The 17,935-nt window shown below is 43.4% G+C and overlaps 1 protein-coding gene across 1 annotated transcript in view; it reads left to right on the forward strand.

Moving 5' to 3' along the window:
• ADGRF5 (adhesion G protein-coupled receptor F5) overlaps positions 1-12,476 on the forward strand; it is a 48,628-nt gene extending 36,152 nt beyond the window's left edge. The window contains exons 17-22 of the mRNA XM_033005047.2: positions 955-1,134; positions 2,585-3,955; positions 4,905-4,946; positions 5,052-5,111; positions 9,911-9,995; positions 11,115-12,476. Of these exons, the coding sequence (XP_032860938.1) occupies positions 955-1,134; positions 2,585-3,955; positions 4,905-4,946; positions 5,052-5,111; positions 9,911-9,995; positions 11,115-11,194 (1,818 nt within the window). The 3' untranslated portion in view covers positions 11,195-12,476. The remainder of the gene's footprint in view (positions 1-954; positions 1,135-2,584; positions 3,956-4,904; positions 4,947-5,051; positions 5,112-9,910; positions 9,996-11,114) is intronic.
• The last annotated feature ends 5,459 nt before the right edge of the window (positions 12,477-17,935 follow it).

Raw genomic sequence — 17,935 nt, forward strand, 5'->3', positions numbered from 1 at the left:
ATTTATGAGGGTTCTAAAGGTTTGGGGCGGGGGGGAGGGAGGTAGGAGAGAGCAAAAATTTTTATTGGGTGTTTTTTTGCTTAACATAATCTAAAATATATGAAGCACTAAAAATCAACTATTTAATTCAAATTATCTTTTAAAAGATATAAAGAATGATTGACGATATCTATGCAAGTCAGTGAAAGAGGCTAGGTCCCCTTCTCTGGCCCAGAGGGCACGTGGTACTTCATGGCCAATACCCATACACAAACTCCCCCCGTCAGACAAGGTGACCTTATACACAGTGCCCAGCGGGAGCAGTTGCTGGTCCTGAACCATGCTCAGGAATTTCCTCCTGAATGCTAGTTGGCACAAGCACAAAGCGTGCTACAGAGTATCCTAACAGTCATGCAGTAGGGACAACTCTGGGCCACTATCCAATATCAGACCCAAGCCCTATTTAACGTGCCCCCTTAGTCACTACACTTCACAGATAGGTGCTGGGCCTTGGTTTTCAGCCTAGGTCTCCTATCATAGTTCTCTTCACTTCTACAAACCATCCAGAGTCACCTTTCTCTCAATGAGGTTAGATAAGAACAATTATCGTTCTTTCATCAAATACTCATTATTTTAGAAAATTAGTCACAGCAAAGTCCCAGGCAGAGGTACAGCTACTCAATTATGTATATTCTTAACTTACTAGATTGATCCCTCATATAGTTTGGGCCTAGGCCAACTATTTTCTCCCCCAGAATTTCCAGGAGCAGTCAGCGAGTTAGTACAGACGACAGACCACTCTCAATAGTCAGTGAAGATACCCCATTCTGGAGGGTCAGGGAGCTGAACACCACCCGCATGTCCAGAATGACCGTGGCTCTGTCTATTTTACTAGTATAGGTGTAGCCACTATAAAGGAGGATCAAGCTCCAGGCAAATTGCACACATATGATCTACTGTTATCTTCTGTTCCAGTCCTTGGTCAACAGTCCTGAGGCAAGAGCAAAACTACCTAATTACCTTGCAGAGCTTAAGAAAAATACAAAAAAGGAGCAAAACACAATAAATAATTCTACTGCAAACCTAGGTGCAGTTGTTACCATCCTGGATATGGTCTCCTCCATCCCAGCAAATGCAGAGGAGCTCATTATTCAAGTAAGTTTTTATTTTAAGTCTTGCCTGCTCTTATTAAGCACTTTGGCCCATTTTGTCACAGGGCATGACATTCTCCCTGAAGAAGTTTCACAGTTAGTTAGGGTCAGGAACAGGAAAGTATTAAGGGAATGAGAAGAAATGACAGAAAAGATGAAATGAATGCAAGGATACAAAAGAGTTTATGAAAAGTCAAAATGATGAAGACAAGGACCCTATGCATTAAAGAGAGGGTGCTGTATGCTTAGTAACTAGAAATGTTCTAGGGACCCATAAATGTCTCTAACATTCTAAGATAGAGGAAAGGACAAGGAACGATGGATGAAAAATTGGACATGAGCCAGCAACGTGCACTTGCAGCTCAGAAAGCCAATTGTATCCTGGTCTGCATAGAAGGATGCATGGCCAGCAGGTCAAGGCAGGTGATTCTCCCCCTCTACTACGCTTTCATGAGACCTCAACTGGAGTACTGTGTGCAGTTCAGGGGATCCCCGGTACAAGAAAGACATTGACCTGCTCGAGCAGGTCCAGAGGCGGGCCATAAAAATGGTCAGAGGACAGGCTGAGAGAGTTGGGGTCATTCAGCTTGGAGAAGACTCCAAGAAGACCTTACTGTGGTCTTTCAAAACTTAAAGTGGCCTTGTAGGAAAGATGGAGAAAGACTTTTTACCAGGGCCTGTAGAGACAGGACAAGGGGCAATGGTTTTAAACTGAAAGAGGGTAGATTTAGGTTGGACACAAGGAAGAAATTCTTAAATGTGAGGGTGGTGAGACACTGGAACAGATTGCCAAGAGAAGTTGTAGATGCCCCATCATTGGAAATGCTCAAGGTCAGGTTGGATGTCCCTGTCCATGGCAGGGGGCGTGGATTGGATGATCTTTAAATGTCAAAGCCATTCTGTGATTCTGTGAAAATATGATTCTATGAAGAAAGAGGAATAGAAAAAAAGCATTGAAATAGGGAAAAGGTGAGTAAATTCCAGGGGCCATGAGTAAGCAAGGAAAATCAATTGGATGTTATAAGAAATGAATAGCAAAACAAATCTTAGAAATACTTGGAAACCCTGGTTGTGATGTATAGAGGAAAGGCACCGCTCTTCTGAGCAGAAAAGTGCAAAAAGACTCGGTGCTTTTTAGCTGGGGAACTTTATATGGTAGAGTGAGAAATCAAAGGCAGGACAAAGGCTGAGAAAGAAGGGAAAGTAGGCTGGAGATGAAAAAACCCTAAATAATATTTAAAAAAAAATGACACACAGATCCACTTTTGGAAACCTTAACTTGAAAATAGAGCATGCAGAGGGTTAACAACTGAAAGTTTTACATGGATTGAGCAAAATAAGAAAATGCTGGGCATTTTCATAAAACAATTCTAGGACGACACAGAAATTACCATCAGAATCAACAATGATTTGTCTACGATTTCATTAACAGCATTATTTTGTTGTTGCTCCAGAATTTCCTCTCCGTAGTGGACTTTATTGTTGCTGATTCCACAACGGAAGTTTGGAAAGACCTGAATAAAGAGGAGACACACAAAAGTTCTTTGTTACTGAAATCAGTAGAAAATTTTTCACTGAATCTTCAACCAGTTAATAATACCATTCCTCTTGTGTATGCAAACACCCTTCAGCTACAAGGTGTAGTTGTCACAGAAAATAGCAACACAGATTATAACAAGAGTTTCCTCAGTACAGAAAACCTCACAGTTAGTGTGCTCATTGGTGAAACTGAAATTCAGACTTTAACCCAAAATTCAACCATTGTCAGTGTGATGTACTCAAATCTTGGGCGTATTTTGCCTCGGAAAGAGCCTGAATATGTGAACGGCTTACTGATAACAACAACTGTGAGCAGCAACAGAAGCCAGAATTTCAATATTAACATGACCTTTGCAAAGAAAAACTCATCTCTAAAGATGCCCCAGTGTGTCTTTTGGAACTTCGCACTCAACGAACACAGCGGGGGCTGGGATACTCATGGTTGCATACCGACAGATGAAGAAGATAATGTCACTTGCTCCTGCAATCACTTGACATCGTTCTCTATTCTGATGTCACCTGATAAATCCTCCCAGGTAATCTTCGAAGATTATATTACCTACATTGGCCTGGCCATTTCAATCTTGAGTTTGGTGGCCTGCATTATAATTGAATCCTTAGTCTGGAAATATGTGACAAACAACACAACCTCCTATATGCGCCACGTCTGTATACTCAACATAGCTATATCACTCCTGATTGCTGACATTTGGTTTGTTGTCACTGCTTCCATCAATGACCAAAACCAACAGATGAGCAGAGGTATCTGTTTTGTGGCCACCTTCTTCACTCATTTGTTCTACCTGTGTGTCTTTTTCTGGATGCTCAGCCTGGGCCTCATTCTTTTCTACAGACTGGTCTTCATCTTATATAACACAAGCAAGACCGCTCAGAAAGCAGTGACATTCTCTCTGGGATATGGGTGTCCCTTTGTCATTGCAGTCATCACCATTGCTGTCACACTGCCAAGGAACAATTACACCAGAAACGATGTCTGCTGGCTCAACTGGAAGGACAGCAAAGCTCTCTTGGCCTTTGTCATACCTGCCCTGATCATTGTGGCTATGAATTTGTTCATCACCGCAGTTGTTATAATAAAAATACTGAGGCCAACTATTGGGGATAGGTCAAACAGGCAGGAGAGGAACTCTTTGTTTCAAATTGGAAAAAGTGTGGCCATCTTGACACCACTGTTAGGCCTCACCTGGGGATTTGGCCTTGCCACCGTCATCAAAAACAGTCATCGAGCTTTCCACATCCTCTTTGCTCTGCTCAATGCTTTGCAGGTGAGTTACATGTATGTATGGTTTTGTTTCCTCTACAGCTATTTAACATGTAGTGAAATTCTTGAAGTGCTGTGCTTGGAGGGGAATAAAAACAGCTTGAGAAAGCTCAGGTTTGCCTTACACATCCTTATTCCCCAAGGGCTCTTTGAGAAACCCATTCCTGGAATGGGATTTCATATTCTCAGCTGCTGTAACAGATGTGCCTTACAGATAAAGCTGGCATAAAGATAACTTCCAACTTTGACAGTAGTTTTGGGAAGAGCTTCATTCCTGAAGGTCAGGAAAATATCCCTATTGTGTTCAGCTGGGCAAGCTTCAGCATGTCTGGTGTCATTTACAGTGCATCTGGAAGCATCATATTATGTTCTTGTGGGTTCAAGTAATAAGAGAGTATAAACAACATGAAAGTCACCAAGAACAAGTATTAATAATAAAGTGAGGAATTGAGCAAAATACATATGATTGAAAGTTTCCAGTCAGTATGATTTTCACAACAACATATTTAAGTGGCCAGTAAGATTCCAAAACAACTGGATTTCTTAAGGACACAATAGTTATGTCTACTCTGTCTCTTAAAAATGGCATCAAAATTGTATGCCTCAGACAAAATTCCCTTGCCTTTTATATTGTGAACCTGTTAGCTTATCTGGGGAGCATAGGCAGGGCATGTCTTCCATACACAAATGTCCCTTCTTCCAAGTCTGTTCAGTGCTGGCAAACTGCTGGTGTCACTTTTGTAGAACAGATTCACACACAGTTTAAATAGGCCAGGCCTGGAGAACTCCTACCACATCAGCAATCTGTTATGTGATACAGTTAGAAAAATGTCCTCTTATTCTAAAGAGTTCAGAGTTTAAATAATCAACAAGGACAATCTTTGAGATAATTATGAGTTACTGCAATTAAAAGCTTGGTGTCAACAAACTGCATGCAATTATCTGTCTCCTAGGGATTATTCATTTTGGTGTTTGGGACTCTCTGGGACAAGAAGGTAAGAATTCAAACTATTTCTTATATTATGTGAAAATACTGTTGGAATTTGAGCATAATTGCTATATTTACTGATTGATTTTTTTTTTTTTAAAAAACCGAATAGATACAAGAAGCCTTGCTGAAGAGGAATTCAATGTCCAAATGGAGTTCACAGCAAACAAAGGTTAGAACCTTAACCTAAGAATGTATTCTCAGTTACTGCTGAATAGCCTAACAAGTGTCTTTTAAATCAAATGCACTTTATATTGTGAATTATTTATTAGAATTAGTCAGAGAATGAGAAGACACTAAACAAAAATATGAATATAACCCCTTTTTCAAAGTTCATTATTTCATCTGCGATTGGTAAAAATTGAGGAGGAGGTTGGTGGACATTTATCCCATATTCCACAAGAAATAAACCACAAATATAACTGAAACTTTGAGTTAGAAAACATATCATTCCAGTGGAACTATTATTTACTTATTTACTCACAACCTAAGAGAAGTGTAAAAGGAACTTCTTGGGGAAGATGCCCTTCAGCTATGAGCAGGAAAGAATGGAGATAGTGCAACTTGAACATGTGAGACAAGGAGACAGGTTAGCCTCCACTTCATACTGGGAACAGAAAATGGAAGGAAGAATGAATCTTTTGTCAAAATCCTGTCTATGTGTTGAAAGGACTCAAATTTTAATGAACAGAAGATAGAACGTAAATAAATGTGTTTCTGGAATCAAGTGGCCTGGACAGTCTCCTAGAAGAGCAGAGACTAACATCCTGTACCCATTAAATTTCTGCGTTTAACCCAAAACATTCAGTGCCTTAAAAAACAAAACAAAACAAAACAAAACTGTTTCAAACAGGGACTGGATCCTTAAGAAAGATCCTGGAAGGCTTCTCTTCCTTCCAGAGAGAGTTTCTTTGGCCCAGTGACTCTTGCACTCCTTCCTGCATTGAAGTACAACTTGAATGAGCATCTGGAAATGCTTCTGCTCAGGATAAACATTCACATTAAGGGTGAAAACTGTTCCACTACCATCTTCAAGAGAAAAAATAAAGTATGCACAGTGCCCCAGGAAAATTACTTCTGAGGAATACAATTAGGACAGAAACACAACTCTAAAGAGACATGTCACTGAATCATGGAGCAGTTGAGGTTGGAAAGAACCTCTTGAGGTCATCTAGTCCAAATCCACTGCTCAAAATTAGATCAGGTTGCTTAAGACATTTTCATGTGAGGTTTTCAGTATCAATAAAGCTGGAGAATCCACTAACTCTTTAGATAAAAAGCTGTGGTGTTTTGCCACATTCAGCATTAAAAAAAAGCTGCTTCTTATGATTAAGTGGAACTTCTTCCATTTCAATTTGTGCTCCAGAGATCAAGACTGAAAAAAAAAATGGTCAGTGGCTGTTTGAAAAGGGTAAAACAGGGCTCAGCTGCTATAAGCCACTGGGCAGCCATGGAGCTAGACTATCTTGTGCCAGCCACGGATCTGCTCCCTTCACACCTCCTAATCTTTAGCAGCTCCTGGTTCCTCTCTCCATGTGTCCTTCACCTCCACAGATCTCACCGCACCATAGGCCCTTCCTCCAAAATGCTTAAAGGAAGGCAGAGCTATTTAAGCCACTGGAAAATGCTGGCATGGGAACAAATGAGCTTAAATAAGTTCAAAAAAGATATAGCCCAATTGGAAAGATGCAGAGCAGAACAAGTACCAAAGAGGTGGGAGGACTGCTGTGCTAGAATGGCATAGTACTCTTCAGCCTAAACAACTGATGGGGAATGTAAAACGGATGTACGCTGCTACAAGGCCATGGACCCAGTGTGCCATCCAGTTTGATAATTAAGGACCAGACCTGACCATAATGAGTGGCAGATTCAAAGCAAGTAAAGGAGATTTAAACCTCCTTGCTCCTGGACCTTATGGACATTTGACACTTTCCTGGATTTTCTTGTAGTTTACTTCATTTTGTGTAAGCTTAAGAGGCAATTAAGGGCTTGACACCAAGCCCTTACACCGAGGTCTTGACTTTGTCCCCAGAAGTCCCTGTACCTCTGATAGCCAGAAGTAGAAAAAACATTCTGAAGATGTGCTGCTACAAGCTTACTTCTCTTTTGTAAAACTCGTCCCCAGGGCCTCTGCTATAGCCCACGTTGGATGTGAAGCAACTGGCCTAGAGGATCCTTGGATCCAACCAAGTGCAAATCTGCTTATGTCATTTAAGCAATCAGTTCCCATTAGGAAGGTTGGGAGAATGGTCTCTCAGTCTGAGCAAAGGAGGAAAACCACAGAATTTGTGGCTTTTAAAATGATTCTTGATAAATGCCTAAAGCAGAATATAGGAAGCCGACCACACAGGAGCGTCATAGCCTCAGTGACCCAGGATGTGTCTTACAGCCCTAGGAGAGGGTCAAGAGCTGACACTATGGACTAATATTGCCTCACAAAGAACTCTGCTGGTTGAAGATGTGTTGTGGCTACAGAGTTTTTTGTTATCCAATTCCTGCTGATGCCAAAGGTGTGTTCTGTCCAAGAGGGGCCACATTTCCAGACACACAATATAGAAAAGTTTCAGCCAACAGGTGTAAAATACCTCTCTCTGGGATGGCTGCATGAGGATGGATAACTCAGTGTATTCTAACACAGAAATGCTTGTTTCAACTTACAATTCTGCATTTATAACTCCTTATCAGAGAAGCCATGCCAGGATGATGATAAAGGCATCAGAATCTAACCAGTGGCACTTGGGGTGAAAAAGAAAGTGGTTATAAATGCTAGCGTCATTCTTACATGACAGTAGAGTTTAACTATATATTAGTATCTGAACAGGATTCAGAAGAGTCTGTACAGGTATTGCTAAAGAACTGGGAAGCAGACATAAAAACTAGCATAATTAAGACAGATGGGTACATAGCCTCAAAGGAATTAAGGAGTCCATTAAGGCTAAACTGTCATCTCAGAGGAGCAGCATTGGGTTGAATCCCTCCAAATTCCACAAAAATCACACGGTTGTTGAAGTTGGAAAGCACATCCAGAGATTATGCAGCACCACCCTCCCACTCAGAGCACGTCCCACTCAGAGCACATTCAGCTAGAACTCAGAGCCATGTCCAGTTGGGTTTTGAGTATCTCCAAGGATGAAAACTCCACAATCTCTCTGTGCAGCCTTTTCCTGTGTTTGACCACCCTCACAGTGAAAAAGTTTCTTCATAAGTGGGATTTCCTGTATTTGTTTCCAACACCTCTTGTCCTTTCACTGGGCACAAACAAGGAAAGTCTGGCTCTGTTTTCATTCCCACTGCCTCTTGTCCTTTAACTGGGCACCAAGTAGAAAAGTCTGGCCCTGTCTTTACTCCTTTCCAGTCAGATGGTCCCCAGCATGTCCTGGTGTATGGGGTTGTTACTCCCCAGGGGCAGGAGGACCTCTCATTTCTCTTTGATGAACTTCATAAGATTCCTTTCATCCCATTTCTCCAGCCTGTCAAGGTCCCTCTGAATGACAGCAGACTCATCTGATCTATCAGCCACTCATTTGAGTTTTGTATCATCTGCAGACTTGGTGAGGGTGCACTTTTCCTACCATCTATATCATTAATGAAGACGTTAAAAAAGATATTGGACCCAATACTGACCTCTTTCTATGTTCCCTCCAGCAATGTACTGAAGGCCCAGGAGGATGCAGTCTGTGATTAGCCAGGCAGAGCAGCACTGTAAGGTTTAAGTGCTCCAACCATCTGCCACATTCAGATATTTTGTCAGGACGAGACAGGAAAGATGCAATTTCAGCCTCATGTTTCTTCATTTAGGACCCCCAGAATCATCCACCTGGATTTTTTTTAACTGATACTACAAGTATTCCAGTATTTTCTTCAGGAGGATTACTCCTGGGAACCCAGGTCTGGGAACATTTCCTAATGCATTTTTAAAGTGCCACTCCTTCCTTCTGGCTTGAAAATTACATCTGCTGGATGTGATGCTATTCTGACTGTGGGAAAACTTATTTTTCCCAGTAAACTGGAAGGAAGGTAGGAACAACTGATACAAATATCATTAAGCATATCAATTCTTCATTCCCTCCTGTACTGACACATCCAGGAGAATAAAGTAGAAAGAACAAGTTGTCAAGTCTTGGACCCCAATTCTGAATTCCTTTTCAGATAAAATGTCCTGGGACAGACATTTCCAACTCCAGCTGACACTGTGGAAGCTGCCCCAGGCAGTGGGAATTGGCATATTTTCTTGGCAGTTCTGTTGATAAGGGATAAATAAAGCAAGATCAAAGTCTTTTAGATGTTATTTATTTACCTTCTTTCTCTACCACCTTATGATATAGGTAACAATACACAGAACTGCCTAGTGTCCCACCACCATGGTACAACCTCATGTACGGAGAAGGACTGAAAAGAAGATGTGTTTTCCATACTTTTTTTGATACATGTTTTGGAGGAGTCACATTAAATTCTCAAACCACTCCAGAACCGAAAAAGAAACTTCATTTTAGCAGCAAAAAGTTTTTTCCTTCTCATCTGGACTGTAGACAGTTGTGTTCCAATGCCCTCTAGTGTGTCAGGTTAAATTTGCCTCTGATTATCTCAGGCTATTGGCCTTCAACTACCATCCGCAAGCATGTAAATCTTAGCTTTTTTGGCTACTTTAATGGATATACGCCCTCAGATAAGAGACCAGAACTCTGTACTGTCTGATATGACAGACTGTGGAGCTTAAGCCATCTTCCCTGGTCAAGAGTTAGAGACAGGCTGTTTGTGTCCTCTAGTTTCTTTTAAAGTTGATCACCTTCATCACCATTATAAACACACAAATGGGTGAACTGGATGTCTCACAAACATCTAACTTGTCCCTCTGTGGACTGCCTGCTTGTACTACTGAACAACATTTTATTGTAACCTTTGTTTTTCCCCTCAATGTATGCACAAAGAAAGTTCAAGGTTTTTGACAAAAAGCAATTTTGTCTCTTACAGTCATCCTCCCTGATCCTGGTGACACCAATGCTTGCTATGAGCTATCCATTTTCAAGAACTTTTAACAACTTATGTGGGAAAACAGGTATGTGACAACAGGTCTCTCCTACTGAAGCACAGATGAGGTTTTGCCCACATTCTCACTCTCAGAGTCTGCGTATCCTGATTTCTATTGATCTGTTTGTCTATCCATCCATCCATAGATGGTATTTCATCTTGTAATACAAAGGAACTGTAATAAGTCATTGGAATCACTAGCATACTTGCTCATGATTGAAGCATAATGCTAGCACCGTAACTGTCTAACACTAAACCAAGTATTAGATGGTGTCATTTTTCACCAGTTCTGAAAACCACTAACTGAGCTTTGTTTTGAGTTTAATGATATCATGACACAGTGTTCCATTTACTCTTCATGTACTCTTCACCACCTTGGAGCTGCATCTCTTCAAAGGTTCTCTGGCAGTCATTTTACGGACATCACCATTTCAGTTATGACTTTATTTTGCATGAAACATTGATGAAAATGAGTAATTTCATTCTTAAATGTGTAATCTTTTCATTCAACCATTGCTCAGAGAAGATAGTGACATTTGATCAAAGTGGTATATGAAGGAGCTTAATGTAGGCAAGCATCTGCTTTTTAAGAGTCTGTTTAATTATTAGTCAGATAATGGAACAAGAAGTTGGTCTCTGATTCTGCTACAGTAAGTTTACGTTATCGCCAGATACAGAAGCCTCCCACCACAAGAATGAGCCTTGCCCACAACTGCCTTCCATGCTCCTGCCACCTCAAACTCCCATATTATTAGCAGTCTCTCCCACACTCTGCTCTCAGTATCTGTGCGCCTGGGTCTTAGTTTAGAGACTCATGGTCACAAGGGGGAAGGAGCTGAGATTCATCTCAAGAGCACGTGTTCTAGATGCATCCCCATGCTTAAGAAGGATCACTAAGTCCCTCTATTTCTGTGAGTAAATTACTACCCTATGGCACGACTGTCAGTTCAAGCTGACATAACCTGGCTGTGTCACCAAACACATTGACTTCTGCGGTTGCTGGTATTGTTGTAATCCAGCTAGTATAAGGGCTGCAGAGCAAGTCAAAGCCACCTGGGTCATCAGGACAGGTCTAACTGTCCTTTGCAGTGCCAACACGTCCCAGGCCATCTGTGCTTATGTCTAACTACCATTCTTTGTTTTGCAGGAAAATACAGAATATCTTCTTCAGAGCCATCCAGCTCTTCCTCTGAAAACACTTCCAAGTCATATTCTTTGCTTAACTGAGGCACTGAAAATGCTAAATCACATAACTCTGAAAGGACCTCTGCCCTTTCCAAGACACGCACAAAAAGTACCTGAGAGTCAAGAAGTGGACTGCTTCATTTTGACTAAACTGTGCCTTGGTGCATTCTTCTGGAGTAATCATTTCTGGCTAATATTAAGGCAGGGAAACTTTGAAAGTTGGAATTTTATAGGGGCTGCCAACCCCAGAAGAGATGACAAGATGTTTCAAACTTCAAAGGATTTGAAGGCCTTCAAGTGCTGGAAAAGACACTGGGAGTGAAGAATTCTCAGCCTTTAAGAGGGTGCTTAGCACTATGCAGTACTGAGCCATGAATCGCAGTGCTATACACAGCTGTTGTCCAGTGGTTTTAGTATTTCAAACCCTATCAACTCTCTGAATTGTGTAGATACACAAGTACCTCATAGCTTCTCTCCTGCCCTTTTATTAGAGCCTGGAAAGGCCATAGGGTGTAGTGCTCTCCACTTTCTATTTAAGAATTTCTGGAACTAAAGATTCACAACTGAGAAGGCCCATTTCAGATCTTTACTTTTGACTTAGATAAAATGAAGTCCATGATGATTCCTGCGTGGTCTTCTTTCAGATGGAATATACTGAAAGCCCTTTTTTGAAGAAAAGGAAGCTTTATATCTTTAATTATAATTGTCTTTCCCTTGATATGTAATGTGGTAAGACAGAGGTGGTTGCTGTCCTCTACCACAGAGGGAACTGCATTTATTTAATGCATTGTAGTGTTAAGTATGCAAGGAGTCTGTTGTGTAAAGTCTGTGTGTTTGGGTCTCCTCTCAGAGGAGAATCTCACTTGGAGGGCTCAGAAAGTCAACTCTGAAGTGAATATAAACCATCATGTGCCAGGCAGGATGAAAGGTTTTACATAAATTATTGCTCTAATACTACATTTGTGAAATCAGTTACTTTCAAGCAAGTATACTTTTAAAGGCAGGACTCCTGTCTTAAGCAGAGGCAATGAGAGCCTGCAAAGTATTTGTAGCGTACATAAATGTTACAAAACTTAGTGTAAAATATGATCGATGGAATCATGAAGATTTAGATTTGAGGATAATATCAAACACTTTTGTCAGGTGGTCCAGTCCCATTTGTCTGTTGGGGAATCGGGCCTATGATTACTAGTGGTGAACCTGTTCCCAGGACTTTGGGTTGAACCAGGATGGAAAACTTGCTTACAGTTGCACAAATATGTGAAGGTTTGGTATGGGCAGGTGGTGATGACTGAAGACAATAAACAAGCATCAATCAAATGTATTATTTATATTGAAAACAATTTCTTTTGCTTTAAGATGTAGCTATAATACTAGAACAAGAACACAATTAGAGATTAAGAAATATTTGAATATCCAGATTCTCTTTGAAGTGCATGGTCAGTAGAAATTTGAAAACCAGACATTCGCACATTATTCCAACCAAAATCTGCCTTTGTACAGCTCAGAGTGGTCTAACTCACTCTGGAAGTAGTTTGTGCAATGCTGACCTGCTGCAGAACCATTCACTCCCACTGAGTTAGAATAGGTTTTACATAAACTGTAAAGTACAAGTCCCTGTAGACAGCACAGTCCCACCACACCTTATCTTTGCAGACATTTAATCTCTGTGGTTTCACCACACCACTCAGTTTAGCTAAGTTTGGGTCTCAACTGTATGTGAATGAGAAATCAGGATGTGATACTAAGCTGTCTGGCACTGAAGGACCATCTCTGGATGAATTTTCAAAGGCAAGGTCCTTGCCAGTGTTACGAAAGTCATGACAACTCATGAACGAGAAGCAGCTAAGAAATTAACTGTGCCAGTCTTAAAGGTTTGGGCCCAAGGTTTCCCTCATATTTATACACAGATCAAAATAAAAGGGGAGAGAAGAAAAAGCGGAAGGGAGTGATGAATGGAGAAAGAAGGAGAAACATGGCAGCAACCACACTATACTCCTCTCATCCACTCTCAGCAGCAAGAAACAGGTTTTTGACACGGGTAAGGTGGGCAGTGGGCTCACCAACAGCTTGCACCTCTCAGAAGTCTGGCATTTGGGGCCACTGGCTATTTTTGGTCAGCTGGCCCAATCCTCCCCTTTGTACTAATGAAAGCCCAAATCCCTCCATTCACCCCCCTTCCTGAAGTCAGGGCTGTCACAGGGCTTGTTTTCTGATGATTGCTGTCACTCGTGTACCTCCCCCTGCCGAACTGCAAGGCACATTGCAACAAAAACCTACTAGATTCCTGTAATCTCTGGAAAGGGTGGGATCACTCCCTTACTCATCTTTTACAGCATTGGATGGAGAACAGTCACTGCCTTGGCACCTTCCTCTGATTTATTCCAGTTTAGGAAAAATAGAAAAGGAGGGGACTGTGACATACAGGTCTCTGAAGCACAGACCTGCCTTCTCTCACACTCCCTGTTTAGAGTTTTTGGATTGTGACAGTTGCTGAACAACTCTTATGTGTGCTTCAAGTGCAGATTTTCTCCCTTCATTCCTTAAAGACCTTGGGAACCTTCAATATGAACAATGCAAAGAGCCCAGGACTGTTTTATCCACACAACAGTGGCGACTGAAAATCAATGTGTCCCGTAACTGGAGTTTACAGTTCTGACACCTTTTATTTTTCTTTGGACCATGAAGCCAAGTAAGTTCTGATCTCTGATGTTTTCACGGCTCAGCAGTCTGGCCAGCATGTTTACTTCTTACACTGTCCCAGGAAACATGTTCAGGGAACAGCTGCATTTTGGAAATGTCAAGGTGCTCCCCCAGCTCATGTACAAAGTGCCCAGTATGTAAGGTATGTCCAACTGCAATGTTACCTTGTGGCACCTATGACCTCAGTTAGATTTGTTAATCCCATGAGCAGAATAAATGAGGTTCATTTCTTACAGGCTTGTGTTCTGTACCCACCAACCCTCTCCCCTTTCCAATCATCCAGGTTTCCATGGTCTTCCTCACATGCCTCTGCCCCCCAAGATTATGGCTTCCCTAAACCTCCCCCCACCACACACGGTGCTTTCTGTTCATGTAACCTCCCTCACCCATCCTGTCACCAGGTAGGAAATGGGATGTGCTGTGGGGAGGGCACAGCCACAGATGTGATGAAGGTCTAGCTGGGGCTTGCCGGGGGCTGGGACGGTCACATTCTGCCCATCCCTCCCTTGGCGGCAGCTCTAACAAGCTCTACCAACCATCAGTACTTGTGAACTCACAACGAGAACTTCTCTAAGGCTTTTGGTCCTCAACAGGTAGCAGGATTCAATGATGTTGAGAAGACATGAGGCTGACAAGCAGATTCATACATGGACTGTGTTATTTCCTTAGTACTTCCCTGTTAGAAAACCAGGGATAGAACATATGATACAATCTACACAAAAACTAGGATCATTTCTTGTAACTTACTCTATTTCGAAGTGATGTTCAGCTTTTTCCTCAGGGTAAGTAGTGTTAATCTTCCCACAGCCTCTTCTTGGATCACTCCTCCCCTTTTCCCACCTCTTTGCAGAATAAAGCATGGTGCATATCTCAGCGCCGCAGTTTTTTTGCCAAGCAGGAAGGAGGCTTTCTCCTCCAACCCACTCCAAAGTCTTGGTGGTGCTGCAAAACCCTCTGACCCAGGCTGCACGTTTGCAGACCCCCAGCTTCCACAGCCGCGGCCTCCACACAGTGATGCCGCTCCCTCACACCTGCTCCCCCACACCAGCTCTCACATAGCGCCGCCACTCCCCCACACATGCTCCCTCAACATGGCGGTGCTGCTCCCTCAACATGGCGGTACTGCTCCCTCAACATGGCGGTGCTGCTCCCTCAACATGGCGGTGCTGCTCCCTCAACATGGCGGTGCTGCTCCCTCAACATGGCGGTACTGCTCCCTCAACATGGCGGTACTGCTCCCTCAACATGGCGGTGCTGCTCCCTCAACATGGCGGTACTGCTCCCTCAACATGGCGGTGCTGCTCCCTCAACATGGCGGTGCTGCTCCCTCACACAGCGATACTGCTCCCTCACACGGTGTTGCCGCTCTCTCACGTGGCGACGCCACTACCCCACACCAGCTCCCTCAGGTAGTGATGTCCCATCCCTTACACGGTGGTGCCGCTCCCTCACATGGCAACGCTGCTCCCCCACACCCAGCCCACCACATCGCGACGCCACTCCCTCACACAGTGGCGCCGCTCCCTCGCACCAACTCCCTCTCATAGTGATGCCGCTCCTTCACACTGGCTCCTCCACATAATGGTGCCGTTCCCCCACACCCACTCCCCTACACGGCGGTGCCGCTCCCTCACACCGGCTCCCCCACCTAACAGTGCTGCTCCCCCATGCCCACTCCCTCACACCGCGGTGTCGCTCCCTCACACGGCAATGCCACTCCCTCACACTGGCTCCCCCACATCATGGTGCCGCTCCCCCACACTGGTTCCCTCACAGAGTGGTTCTGCTCCCCCATACCCCCTCCCTCACACAGTGGTGCCCTTCCCTCACACCAACTCTCTCACTTTCTGAGAGGAAAGTGCTCGAGAATTGTGTGGCCTGGGTGTGCCTCTGCCCGCTTGTCGGCCCCTGGAAAAGGAGGTGTGCATTGCACAGGGTCACACTGCTGTCTGTCTTCTTGTAGACATAGCTGTGCCACAGGCTGGCCCAGGCAGATCGCTCCCTTCCCTGGGCGGCAGTCCCCTTACCATGGCTGCAGCCTCTCCCACATGGCAAATAATCCAGCGTGTGGGCCAAAAGAGAGCCTGCAGGCTTTTTCTGCCTGGCAGGAGCAATCATTCAAAGCAATGCTCTCAGGAGGTGGTCCTTCTTGCTCCCAGTCCATCACTGCTGCAAGCATTGCCCTAATCATTTAGCCTGTGCTGTCCCCAAGGCCGGGCAGCCAGGGTAGCAAAGGAGGAGTCTGTCTGCAGCCCTCCCTGCAGCAGGGATGGCCGGCCAGCCCTACAGCCAGAGCCCCTGATTAACGGCGGGTCTGCTACAGTCAGCCACACTGGGAAGGATGAGGTGTCTTGACGACAAGTAAGAAAATATGTGTCCATGAGAACTGTCTACTTCCAGTCCCAGTCTTGGATGAGGGAACAACCACACAAGAGCCAGACCACTAGGCTCCATTTCTTACACCAGCAGAAGATCTGGCAGTGGGGTGGGGGAGCAGAGATACGTGGGGTTGCCTGCGAGCACCTGAGTCATTTAGATGAAGTCTGAAATGCCCCAGCAATCACTGTGGAAGTTGTTTCTACCCTTTTGCCTCGTGGAACCTGGGCTACAGATCCTGTTTTGCCCTGGCTGAGTAAGTGAATAAGGCAGGTTCACACCCTTGAACGATGCCATTGCCAATTAGAAAACCCACAAGGGATAGGACAGGCACCTTACTTGAGAATAACCGCTGTGCCTATTCCTCGGGGACATACTAAGAGTGAGACTGGGAGCTTGCAAAACTACTCTTGCTTGTCTGATCAGACAGTCTGAGCCTGCCTTTCACAACTCTTCCATGTAGTCAAGAGCTACAAGCAATGCTGACAATACCTGGTGGCTCCAAAGTATCTTCTGTAGGATCTTTTACAGAAGTTAAGAGAATATTTTATCTGCCTTCCCTGTGATCCAGGTCTCCAATCTCTATTACCTTGGATCCCTGTTGCTTCCAGTTCAATGCTGCAAGATAAAATAGGTAAGGCAAGCCAGGTATCAGCAGCTGCAAACTCATGCCAGGGTTACAGATCTGTAACCCAGCTCCATCACCCATACAGGCCTGGGCCACACATATAATACTGATGTTCTGCACTGTAAGCCTGTGGGTGGAGGTTAGACAGAAAGGGTTTTGTCATCCCACAACAGAATTTCCACTTCTCGTACAAGTTAAGCAGAGGTCAATTGGAAACACAGCTCTGCTTTTAGGAAAATAAATCCCCTAAATGTAAGTTTGAACAGAAAACAAAGACCTACACATGCTTTGGCCATGAGCAAAAATCACCAACACTTCAGCTACTGTTTGTATTTGCACAGAAAGCAAATTTTTTCCTTTATACAACACAAGTATAAAAAAATATGATCTATATTTTCCAAAAAATTAGAGAAATTCCAGATGATGAGTCAAGCTTATTATAGTCCTTTTTCTGAAGGTTCAGAGTTAGGGAGAGGTTTTCTGGGCTCCAGGAGTCCCAGAAAACTGTGCTTCACCATGTACATTATTCTATGTGCAGGATAGGACTTAACAAGGACTTGACTGAATCCTCTCTGTCTCTGGTTTGTGTGTTTCGCACATTAACTGGCAAGATGCACCCTGTAATTTTATTCATCTTTATGTATCTCTTGTCATTTCATAATACTGCATAATTTATGAGCTTCTCAACTTGGGTGGGGGACTCCCCTGACCCAAGGGGGAACCCCCTAATCCGGCTGGCAGAAAGTAATCAGATCCATAACTATCTTTGCATGCAGTGAGATCCAGCCAGATAGTCAGACGTGTTGCAGGAAAAGCTGATATAAGTGTTTGTTCCGATGTTATTCCAAATGCAGAGAATAAGAAGGGCAGAGTATTAACTTGTTGATAATGTCTTAAACAGATGGGTTTACCCTACTCACAGGACTTGTGAGCATCAGGATTAATTAAAGTGTAAAAAAAAGTGGAAAGCAACTCCCTGTATATAACCTACTGCCATGAGAGTGCATTTTCCCTTGACTGCTATCCCTTGTGACAAGTATCTGATAAATACAAGGGTAGCTTTACCTTCTGCAATT

Source organism: Tyto alba, unplaced genomic scaffold, assembly GCF_018691265.1.
Source record: "Tyto alba isolate M040663 unplaced genomic scaffold, T.alba_DEE_v4.0 Super-Scaffold_40, whole genome shotgun sequence".
Lineage (NCBI taxonomy): Eukaryota > Metazoa > Chordata > Aves > Strigiformes > Tytonidae > Tyto > Tyto alba.